Genomic DNA, 12846 nt, shown 5'->3' with positions numbered 1-12846 from the left:
TAAAATAAATTTTCCCACAATATCCCTCCCGTCCCCTCCCTTGTCCCTACACCTCTGTCTGGACCCACAGAGCAGCGCAAGGATCAACATCTCAGAGGGTTCTTGTCCAGAGAGGATCATCACCATCACGGGGCCAACAGACTGTGTGTTCAGAGCCTTCACCATGATCACGTTCAAACTGGAGGAGGTAGATACTGGATACACACACACACACACACACACACACACACACACACACACACACACACACACACACACACACACACACACACACACACACACACACACACACACACACAGGCACAAGCTTCTACAAGTGTCTCTCAAGAGAATGTGACATGATCAGAGTAGATTACTCTTGATTTGTGCAGATCTTTTTTCCTTCTTTGATTCCCTCCAAAGTTTCTGATCAATTGGTTAAAAAAATGAAATATTTCCACCTTGCAAAGACTTGCAGGGTCTTTCTTTCTGTACTAACTGTTAGGGGTACGTGTGATTAGTCATTTAAACTTTCCCACCATATGAATTATTCACATTCTGTTGATGTACAACAGGAGATAACTGTTGGTTCTAAGATGCTATGCAGACACTACCATGGCAGCATCCTCTTCTCTCTCTCTGCATCAGTGTTTCCTCTGAATGCTTTGTGTCTTTCAAAGGTTTTTAAAACCTTCTAAAATGAAGCAAACAGAATGCAGAAACAACAGCTATGATGTTATGTCAAAGAAATGTATATATTGTGGTAGAGATATCTACTAAGATATCTGCTGGATTGTTATAAGGAGACAAGTTATGAAACTATAGCATTGGTTTAAACGACTTAAGGGAAAAAAAGCTGCTAACTGCAAATAGCATCAAAAGCAGGGTTTAGCTGATTTTAATCAGCCACAACATCGAAATCTTTCATCAAATCTTGTAGTATCTAAAGCCAACAATTCAAGGTACTTGAAACAAGCAGGTGGCCAACTTAGTGAAGTGTGTGTAATTATGCTACATTTTCAAAGTTGTGGATAAATTGAAGAAAAAAAAGCAAATTTCTTGTTGATGCTAATATAAAGTGAACTCTAACAAACCTAAACAAGCAGCTGTCAGGTTATTCATTATAAACTCACGCTGTGCAATCAAACATGTTCAAACTTTACTCTAAATTCAAGTGGAAACCAAAACACTAAATTCACCGGAAAATATCTGAACCACAAATGTAGCTATGTTTTCCATTCAACAGAAAAACGCAGCCATAAGGAACACTGAACGCTGAAACACAGACACGTATACAGTATAAGATGAAGATTTACTTAAAGAGAATTAGTGTTGCTGCATGTGTGCCAATTCATGGCAGAGTGGTTCTGGCTGTGGAGAAATGGAGTGTCTGAGAGACATGTCGCAAGCTGAGAATTTAAATCCAGGCAGATGGTATTTAAATCTTGGCAATCCTAATGGAAGATAACAAGATGGGAGAAAAATGGGGGGAGAGACGAGTGGATCCGGGCAGAAAATGGACAGAGATTTAGAGTGGTGGACGGGTCGCTGAAGGGATTTTAAAAAGCTGTGAAATGAGGAAAGAGTGAGAGAGAGGGCAAAGAAGGGTTTAAAAAAGAATGGAAGGAGATACAGAGATGAGGAAAGAGTGGGTCCTATGAAGAATTAATGAGGCTGGAAAGGAGAGATTATAAGAAAGAGGCATGAAAAGTGTCACTGGGGGATTAAATAAAGACTGTAATCAGCGAGATCATGCACGGCATTAGTCTTAGGACCTACAGAGGTTCAGGTGTGTGTCTTGCTGAAGGGTTCTTCAGCACAGCATTGAATCCAAGTGCAGATAACTCATGATAGACGTGAAAAGACTGGAACGGGTCTTTTACCAAACAGGACATCCAGCCTCCAGTGTCATTTTGAGGAGATGATTATTACTCATGACGTACAGAATGCCTGCTGTAGGAAGAAAATGATATTGGAGGTCCGCATGGGCTTCCAACTGAGACCTGAAACCAGTCCATTCCTCATCATTCAGACCAGACAGAAACATAAAACAGAGTTTAATCTCCGAATCTGATCTAGAGGACATTTCAGTTATGTCTTCTACAGTGCAGTTACATGGATCGTAGGGAAGAAATCCTTCAATTAAATAAATATAAATATATATATATAAATATATATATATATATGCTATAATTTGCCCTGAGCACGGACCTCTTCCACATGGTGCCATAACCCTTTAAAGTTTACCCAAAATGCATTTTTAAGTTTTCACCAGTGAATTATCAGAAAACAGATCAAGCATCCAGGATACCGGTGCATTGTTTCTCTACAACATTAAATTGCTGCAGTTTGCTATAGAAACTATGATACTGATGTTCAGAGTTGTTTATAGAAAAGAAAAATGTGCTGAACAAAAACATTGATTTCTTGCCCGCGTGCACACAAAAGTTTCCAGCAGTATTCAATTCAATTCAGTAGACTCATTTTGTAACAGTTTCACTCCACAAGATGATTTGTATTTCACAATTGTGCAGTGTGATATCACAAGATTGCATTTAACCACCTCGGGCAGATGGTTATGCATTTCAGACTTTTAAAGTCTTCTCTAGAATAGTGAGTAGAGACGATTAAAGAAAGTGTCACAATAAAATCTAAGGAGCAGGAGAGTCCAAAGAGCAGGAAAGACAAATCCCACTGTGATGACAGCTGGAGGGAGGGCCTGAGGACCTGGCACCCAAGAGGCGTGACATTCCCCAGGATCCCCCCATTCTTCGGGGCCCTCCTGGCAGGGCGAGTTTCCCTGAAGATGGATTTATACTCATGGATGAGCCATGGCTGCAGTTCAACAGTCTTCTTTAAAAAGAAGAGAGCCACCAGTCACCAATCAAAAGCACCATAGTGGGCTGGGTCCTTTCTGATTTGCAGGAGTTGGCAGACTGGGTGGAACAAAAAGTGTATCTTTATTGTGGCTCATTAAGCCCAAATGTAAAATGCACTCTAAAATTCCAGGAACCACAGTGTGCTGCAACAGAGAACGCTGGGAAACTGAGGCTGTAAATACACATGATGTAATGAGGAAGTGGAAACAGAAGGAAACCTAAACACAGCTGAACATTATCAAGCTAAATGGCAGACAGGAAGTTAGATGAGAGACAGTACACAGGTGTGTATGATTGTCAGAGTAAAACAGGAAATAAATAGAAATATTGAACATGAATGAACTTAACAGGACGGTGAGATGGAGGCAGACACTGAGGGACCAAAATCAGTTCTAATACAAATAAATGGAACTCAGAACTAAAGACTCAATACCAGGGAAATGTAAGATTAAAATATAGATAAGATAAGATAAGGTTTATTTGTCACATGCACAGTTACAATACAATGCACAGTGTATTTTGTAGTAAGTAGATAGTAAGTAGTAAGAATATTTAAATAAGAATAAGTAATTCACACATTGTATAAAAAAATAAATAAGAATAAATATGTGATTTACATGTCATGGCACATAAGATAAAAATATATAAATATCTAAGGTAAAAATGTAATATTCTAGTCATTGGTAAGTGCATGGTATGGTATAGTGCAATTCAAACAGAATAGAATCATTTACATTGTGCATATGGTCCAGTTTAGGGCTCAGAGTTGAGCAGACAGATGGGTTGTGGATAAAAACTCTTCTTCAACCTTTCAGTCTTATGGGCTCGACACACGGGGAGCGACAAACGACAGCGACGAATGGGTCGCATCGCCACTGGGGTGAAACCGAACACACGGGACGCGATAGCGACGGCAGCTTTGCGAATCGCGCTCTTACGTCACTCGTCTCCAAGAAATGTGATTGGTTATGAAACTGGAGGGATTTAGACATTTTCAAAGCAGTCCGTGTCAGACACGGGAATAAAGATGAGGAGTCTGAAGATTTTATTGGAACTGACAGAAATCTTGCTGTTAAGTCTCCTCTACAAAAGAAAAAGACAACCTCGCGTTCATCCTATATTAGCACAAAAGTCCTCTCTATCCGTCTGTTTAACGTTAGTCTTGCACCAACACGTTCTCATATGGCTGCCTTTTATGTTTAACTCGATAATCACTGCGTGAAGTGTCATATAATATAGGAAAGTCAAACACAGCTAAAACGATGCTTTCCTTCCTGCTGAAAGTGGTTGCAGACTGCAGTGTGTAGCATACTCTTCGCTCATTGGTCAGTCAATGAAACTCTTGCTGATTGGTTTAGTGCCACGCGACAGCGACAAAAGTAGAACATTTTCCAACTTTGTTGTGTCGCGTCGCCTGGTCGCGTGTGCACGTCTACGTGTACGAGCTCGAAATTTCACATGCACGAACGTCGCCGGTCGCTTAGCTGGAGGAGGGCAAGCGATTGTCGCCTCATCGCACAAGCTCCATAGGAAATGAATGGAGAGCGAGCGACGTCGCTCCCCGTGTGTCGAGCCCCTTAGTCCTCAGGCAGCGGGAACGCCGGCCTGATGGGAGCAGGGAGAAGAGAGAGTGTCCGGGGTGGCTGGGCTGTTTAAGGATCTTCTTAGCCCTTAACCATATAAACCTAAGAATCAAACAGAAAATACTTAAATGAGTATTTAAAAGTCCAAAAACTCAAAAATCCTTGGTCCAAGATCCAGGAATGTGACAAGAAAGTGTTTGATCAGAGACAGATGGAAGAGGTGAGGACGGAGAGAGGAAAAATGAAGGAGAGAGAACCATCAGGACTTGCAGTCATTTCACATCTTGCTTATGGCCATGTATCCTTCCACTGCAACTTATTTTGAAATGTGTATAAAAATGCAGTGTAGCGACATAAGCAGTGTTAAAAAAACCAAACAAATCTTCTTCAGTCAAACTCACTCAGATCATTTTGGATTGAGCATCAGCAGAGGAACAAAGTAATTTCAGTTCTGCCCACTAAAGAAAAAATTCCTAGTGAAAGAAAATGTGTCCAAAATAACCAACTTAACCAGGATCAAGAAAGTCAGTGCCTCACCCTATTTCTGCTTCTTGAAATACTTTCTGCATGTGTGGGACAGAGCTGGCTGTCAATTACTGGGACGAGAGCACATACAAAAGGAAAAAAGGCAGCGAAGGCTTCTGTGAGAGATTTTTGATGATATAAATAAATATGTGTTCCTGCACTGTGAGGCAGGGGAGTGATTTTATTCAGACCACGTTCATCTGATGGGCAGCCCAGACAAGACAGCACTCTGCTATTTACATTTCACATGCAATGAGGCTCCGAGTCGGGCTCAGCCTTAATTGATTGAACCAATCGTATTAAGACCAGGTGATTTGGACTGCTATTTATTACCTGAGTTAATTAAAGTCAGAGAAAGAGAGAGTCTTACTGAAGGAGTGCAGAGAGGGAGATTTGGCAAAGGATGGAAGAGCAATACAGAGAGAAAAGGAGGATTTAAGCTGCCATACACAGAGATAGGATGTAATGAGAAAAGGGGAAGAAGGACAGTGAGGGGGAGAAAGTTGGGAAAAGCTGCTGAAGGGGAAAAAAGGAGATGCAATTAAAAAGTGAGGGAATGAGTGAAGCCTTTCTGACTAATGGATAATGAAGAACAGCAGTTTAAGAGATGGAATAATAGAGTAAAATTCAGGGCTGGACGGGTGAGGTATGAAAGGGGTGGAGAGTGAAGAAATTTTAAAATGTGTGTGTTGCTGCTTAAGCCTTTTAGGTTTCTGTGTGTTCGTTCATCGAACAGGAATGAGACACAAAACAACAGAACAAGGAGTCCAATTATTAAATTTAATAAAGCCATTTCAAACAGTTTTACAGATTGATCCGGGTCAAGCATCTCATCCCGTGTAGGATTGCATGAAGTGCCGACACATTCTGATTAAGCTTACAGTTTCATACAGTCACAGCTTATCAATCTTTGCTACATCATATACAAAGCAAAATGTGGAAAACAGAAAATTTCAGCAGCTGGGTATTCAGATGACCTCGAAGTCTCCATTTCTATCATTTATGTAGTCTCCATCAGGGGCTGCCGAGACAGAGTACTTGTGTCTGTTATGGATAATCTGTTAGTTAGCGACATACCCTGAACGAACTGTTCTTGGCTGAAACCAAACTTTATGTACTTTTGTAATTTAATCAGTTATGTTTATCTTACAGTTTAAGACAAATTTCTCAGGCAAGTAAATGTGCATAAGGTATACATATGGCATATATCATGAGTATATTCCGTCAAAAGCTCGAAACACAGCTGCTTCACACACAAGTTATTGTCCCAGGCTTTAATTGAGTCAAAGACAGTCAGACATCCATATGAGACAGCAGTCAGGTTTTTGATGCTGGTTCTACAGCTATAACTGCAGGTTCAATGAAATGAGAATAAACATGATGCTGTCAAAGTCTTTGAACCAGCTGGATTAAAAGTATTTAGTCCACTGAAAAATAAATAATTTTGACTCATTTCCCAAGCACTGCTGTTTCTCACTAATAAAAAACAAAGGTGGCAGCCCACCCTCTAACTGTATAAAACAAAACAGAGTCAAAGCCTCAGAGGATAGTTGCAGCATCGTAAAAAGAGGAAAAAGGGTGAAACAACCAGCTCTGCCCAATGGTAATCAGCCCTTTAACACATCTGAAATGCTCTCATTAGAGTTTAACTTCCCCACCTTTGAGCCTAGCTCCACACGCATGGATCTGAAAAATGCTAAAAAGTATGCAGGAAGCAAAGAGGGAGTGCAGGGGCTGATGAAGGGGTGTGGAAGTATGATGTAAGAGGTGCTCAGATATCTTCAGGTGACGAGATCGAGCGAAACAGAATAGAAATTCACCTCTGTCACACCGTCTGTTTTCCCCCAAAGCATCTCCTGAAGCAGACTCAGAGGGGGTAGAGAACCATGGTGATCATGAGCCATATCAGTTCAAGCTTTTAGTCACTGGATGTAATTCAGGATCTTGCAGAAACCTTTTGTTTGTTGTCCACAGGTGGCTGTGAGTCAGCGTCTTTCCTTTGAATAAATGCCTGCAGCTCTCCATGGCATTCAGGAAAAAATATAAGAGCCATTATCACATTTCATCAATGGATCGGTCGGGATGTGACAGTAAAAAAATGTTTCGTGTTTGTCTACAAACGCCTTCAGGCCAGGTGGATTCCACACTTATAGATCAGACTTGTTTGAAATGAAAGCAGCCCTTTTGGAGAAATTCTGCCCTCATCCTGAGCTTTCAGGTTTATCCAGAGAACGGCTGGCTCTCTGTTGTTATTATTGTATTATCTAGAGTGCTTGCTCCTTCAGTGAGTCTGTGCATTCTGGCCCACTAATTTGCACTGCTCTGCTCTTTGTAGCATTTGTTTAATCTGAAATTAATTGGCTGCATCTGGATTAAAATTTTTGCACAGTATTGTATTTTAGATTATTGTTCAGCCACGTGGTCTGCTGCTGCCTTGACAGATTTCAGCTAGTTTAGAATTAGCCTGCCAGAGTAGCCCCAGGCTTCTTCTTCTTTATTTCCACCTGAAAGAATATCATCAATTTTGTCAGAAGCAGCTGCAAAAGTGTAAGACCAGAATGGAGACCCTTGGACCTTATGAATTAAATATAGCTGGGTGAATATGGAAATACAATAACTGAGTTCATTTAAGTTTTATTTATATATCTAAAAATCCCAACAAACAGTTGCCTCAAGGTGCTTTATATAGTAAGGTAAAGACCCTACAGTAATACAGAGAAAACCCAACAATCAAAATGACCCCCAATGAGCAGCACTTGGTGACAGTGGGAAGGAAAAACTCTCTTTTAAGATGAAGAAACCTCCAGCAGAACCAGGCAGTCATCTACCGTAACTAGTTGGGGGTGAGGAGAGGGAGACAAGACAGAATACATGCTATGGAAGAGAGCCAGATATTAATAATAACTGATGATTAAATGCAGAGTGGTGTATAAACACATAGACTGAAAAGAGGTGAGTGAAGAAGAAGCATCATGGGAAGCCCCCAGTAGCTTAACTAAGGGAGGGTTCAGGGTCACCTGGTCCAGCCCTAACTATAAGCTTGATCAAAAAGGAAAGTTTTAAGCCTAATCTTAAAAATAGAGAGGGTGTCTGTCTCCTGAATCCAAGCTGGGAGCTGGTTCCACAGAAGAGGGGCCTGAAAGCTGAAGGCTCTGCCTCCCATTCTACACTTAAGTATCCTAGGAACCACAAGTAAGCCAGCAGTCTGAGAGAGAAGTGCTGTATTGGGGTGATACGGTACTATGAGGTCTTTGAGATAAGATGGGGCCTTGTATATGAGAAGAACGATTTTAAATTCAATTCTAGATTTAACAGCGAGCCAATGAAGAGAGGCCAATATGGGAGAAATCTGCTCTCTCTTTCTAGTCCCTGTCAGTATTCTAGCTGCAGCATTTTGAATGACTCCAAGATTTCTCACAGTGTTACTGGAGGCCAAAGTAATGCCATCCAGAGTAAGTATCTGGTTTGACACCATGTTTCTAAGATTTGTGGGGCCGAGTACAAGAATTTCAGTTTTATCTGAATTTAGAAGCAGGAAATTAGAGGTCATCCAGGCCTTAATGTCTTTAAGACATTCCTGCAGTTTAATTAATTGATGTGTGTCATCTGGCTTCATGGATAGGTAAAGCTGAGTATCATCTGCATAACAATTAAAGTTTATGCAGTGTTTTCTAATAATACTGCCCAAGGAAAGCATGGATAATATAAAGAAAATTGGGCCTATCACAGAACCCTGTGGAACTCCATAATTAACCTTGTGAAGAAGACTCCCCATTTACATGAACAAATTGGAGTTAATACCTATGGCATGCTCTAATCTCTGTAATAAAATGTTATGATCAACAGTATCAACGCTGCACTGAGGTCCAACAGGACAAGCACAGAGATGAGTCCACTGTCAGAGGCTGTAAGAAGATCATTTGTAACCTTCACTAATGCTGTTTCTGTACTGTGATGAATTCTGAAACCTGACTGAAACTCTTCAAATAAACCGTTCCTCTGCAGATGATCAGTTAGCTGTTTTACAGCTACTCTTTCAAGAGTCTTTGAGAGAAAAGGAAGGTTGGAGATTGGCCTATAATTAGCTAAGACAGCTGGGTCAGTGATGGCTTTTTAAGTAGAGGTTTAATTACAGCCACCTTTAAGGTCTGTGGTACATATCTGATTTTGTTGAGCAGTCTTGTAGGAATGGGGTCTAATAGACACGTTAATGAATAGTAACTATTGAAGTTAACTTGCAAAAATCAATCAGAGAGAAAGAATCTAAATAAACACCAGCATGTCTCTGGGATGGTTATGAATATTTTTTTTCTCTAATGTTTATTTGTGAAGACTCTTTGTCAGCCTGGCTACAGTGCTGAACAGAAACCTGGGGTTGTTCTTATTTTCTTCAATTAGTGATGAATAGTAAGATGTCCTAGCTTTATGGAAGACTTTTTTTTTATACAGCAACAAACTTTTTTCCAGGCTAAATGAAGATCTAATAAAACAGAGAGATGCCATTTCCTCTGCAATATGTCTGTGTAGATTCTCAGTCATCCAGGTCATAGTAGTCTCTGGAGCTTGAAAAAGGCGACTGGACTTCTTTTTGTTTCTTGAAGACGTTTCACCTCTCATCCGAAAGGCTTCTTCAGTTCTCAACCAAATGGTGGAGAGACCCAGGTATTTAAACCCCTGTGGGCGTAGTCCCCTGGAGGTGGTTATGACCCTCTATTGATCATGTGCGTGAATGATGTGTTCACGCACATGATCAATAGAGGGTCATAACCACCTCCAGGGGACTACGCCCACAGGGGTTTAAATACCTGGGTCTCTCCACCATTTGGTTGAGAACTGAAGAAGCCTTTCGGATGAGAGGTGAAACGTCTTCAAGAAACAAAAAGAAGTCCAGTCGCCTTTTTTCAAGCTCCAGAGACCATTTCCTCTGCAGTTTATCTGCTTTAAGCTGTGTATTTGTGAGTTATACCAGGGAGTCAGGCACTTCTGATTTGAGGCTCTCTTTTTCAGAGGAGCCACAAACGTAACTCTGGGAAAGTTATAGCAACTTATAGCAATAAGTCAGTGAGATTGAACCTATTTCAAAATTTCCAGCTACAACTTCACCAAATGTGATGCAAGAGAAAAGGAGCTCAAGAATACTGCATCGATTTTCGTCATAGTTGTACCAGACAGTGAATGTGCTACATGCAGGTTTTACATTTTTCTAAGAGATATGGTTGGGTTCTGGTGCACTGACCTCCAGGGTGGGAACTGTTAAGATTTCAATCCCACACCAGCCAGCTTTACTTCCATTTATTTAAAAAAAAAAAGGCAGTTGGTCAGTAATTTAACTTTTCCCCCTCAAATCATAATGTGCAAACTTTATGATTTTGAAACTGAAATCTCTCTTGGAAATCTGTGTGTGCTGGAGTGTATACACACACATACATCAGAATAACAAATGAATTGGTCAATGTGAAAATATGTAACTGTCAATTTAATAACAATATACCAGACATGTATATACTGAACATACTGAGGCTAAAGGAGCACTGAGCAGAAAAGACTGACATCTTTTGGGAAGAGCTCAGAGGAAATTCCACCAGGCTCAAAGATTTTTCTGCTTGCTTTGGAAAACATGATAAAAATGAAACAGACATTAATGAACCAAATAAGTCAGTTAATATGAAATCTTCCATTAGAAAGAATAGCTTAGCATATTAATGTATCAGTTAAAAGACAAATAAAAAATATTGTTTGTGCTTTTTGAGTAAAACTGCCTCAAGAAAATCAGCAGCATCATCACCTTTACAAAATACATAAAAAAATGCATCTGAATTCTTCTCTGAAGACATTTACAGCAGCTTGGATTACTGCTGCCTGTCTCAAGACAGTGTTTATGTTGCCCTTACATTCAGTTATATAATACAATGCTTTTATATATGGTTATATATGCTTTCATAATGTATTTTGAGGTTGGAGACCTTGAGAACGAATCCTATTAGCTTCTCTAGTTGAAACTGTTCGTGGCTCAACTGAACTTTAATTTGTTTCAGTATTTTCAGCCTGTGTTTAACAATCTGGGGTTACAATAAGTAACTTTTACAACAATAATGAAGTAATTATTTTTAAAAATGTGGTTAATCTGTTGAAAAGAATCTCCACTTTTAAATGGAGTAAAGATATTTTTTGATGAAATGAAACCAAACCAATCAGAGCATACTGAACATATTCTGCTGTTATCATGACATGAATGCTGCCTATTCATAAAACTTCATAGACCTTGACTGAGAGTATAGAGGAAGAGGTGTGTGTGTGTGTGTGTGTGTGTGCGTATGTTTATAATACCTTGTGGGGACAATTTTCCTGACATATACTACGTTGTGGGGACCAATTGCTCCTTGTGGGGACTGGAACCTTGTCCCCACAAGGGGAAACCCTGTTTTTGGGTCAGGGGTCAGAGTTAGGGCTAAGGTATGAATTGAGTTTAGGTTAGGGTTAGGGTTAGGTATGTGATGGTTAGGGTTAGGAAAAGGGTAAAGGTAAGGTTTAGGCTGTAGAAATGAATGGAAGTCAATGGAAATTCCCCACAAAGATAGCAAAACACACTTGTGTGTGTGTGTGTGTGTGTGTGTGTGTGTGTGTGTGTGTGTGTGTGTGTGTGTGTGTGTGTGTGTGTGTGTGTGTGTGTGTGTGTGTGTGTGTGTGTGTGTGTGTGTAAAAGGCAGATGTATAAACAGAGAAAGTCAAGGTCAGAGAGGAGAGTCGGTGACAGAGAGGGGGAGACAGAGACGTTTGACCAGGGCAAATATAGTCTGTGATCTGCATTGGAATTAAAGGAATGACAGACAAGTGTGGACGTTGTTTTTTCAATCGGCACTAACCTTTCACAGACTGTAGGACTGAGCTCACAGACAGAGATGTGAGAGTCACTGCTGCTTTAAATGCATATTTTAAACTTGAGCACTTAAAAAAGTCCTTTTTTTGTGAAAAGTAACACTTTTTAGCTCATGTAAACGAGGGCAAGCTCTCATTGATTTTCTTTAGTTTTAAATAAATCAGATTTGCATTGATAGACTACAGCTACCCATTGGCTAACATTAGCGACTTTATCTACAATATACACGCAGAGAAGTCATCATATAATCAAGTGCAAAGTTTAAAGTTATGGTAAATTTAGCAATGGGATAGGACTATCCAATAGGTGAGTGGCTAGGACACACATCACATGGTCCATCCATGAATTTGTTTTCTGCCAATAATCAGGGTCTGAGTCACAGGGGCAGCAGTTCAAGCAGAGACACCCAGACTCGTCTCCCCCGCTCCCTTCTCTAGCTCTTCCTGTGGGGCAACAAGCTGTTCCCAACCAGTCCGTGGTCCGCTTTGGGGTCTCCACCTGGTAGGACATGCTCAAAATACCTCACCAAGAAGGCACCCAAGAGGCATCCTGGTCAGATGCACAAACCACCTCAACTGGCTATTTCAAATATATAGCAGCTCTACTTTCCTCCTGCTCCTCCTGAATGACTGAGCTGCTGAATAAGTTATTCAGACGCGTTGCATGCTGGACTCTCTTGTCAAGAACCAGAAACTTTCTGGAGTCTTTTAAGAATCTGTAGAAATGGACTCTTACATAAATGGTCACGAGGGTGTTGGAGCCTCTCCCAGCTATCACAGCGTGAGTGGCAGGGTACACCATGGACAGTTGGATGTTTAATTTTATTTCATAGTCAAAATTAACAGTACAAAATCTGACTATGAAATAAAGACATCTTATAATAGAATTTAAGGCTTAGTCCAGACAAGCTTAGTCAAAAGAAGATGATTTCCACCTGCAGTAGTTAATTTGTGGGGATACTGCTGTGGGACCTCAGAGCAGGCCTCAGTGACAACAATCATTA

The 12846-nt window shown here is 40.5% G+C and overlaps 1 protein-coding gene across 1 annotated transcript in view; it reads left to right on the top strand.

The window, feature by feature from the left end:
- pcbp4 (poly(rC) binding protein 4) overlaps window positions 1–12846 on the top strand; it is a 206741-nt gene that overhangs the window by 127718 nt on the left and 66177 nt on the right. Inside the window, exon 6 of the mRNA XM_030723841.1 lies at window positions 71–187. Coding sequence (XP_030579701.1) covers window positions 71–187 — 117 coding nt within the window. The remainder of the gene's footprint in view (window positions 1–70; window positions 188–12846) is intronic.

This window comes from Archocentrus centrarchus, unplaced genomic scaffold (genome assembly GCF_007364275.1).
Source record: "Archocentrus centrarchus isolate MPI-CPG fArcCen1 unplaced genomic scaffold, fArcCen1 scaffold_29_ctg1, whole genome shotgun sequence".
Lineage (NCBI taxonomy): Eukaryota > Metazoa > Chordata > Actinopteri > Cichliformes > Cichlidae > Archocentrus > Archocentrus centrarchus.
This window is presented reverse-complemented; position numbering and strand designations above follow the sequence as displayed.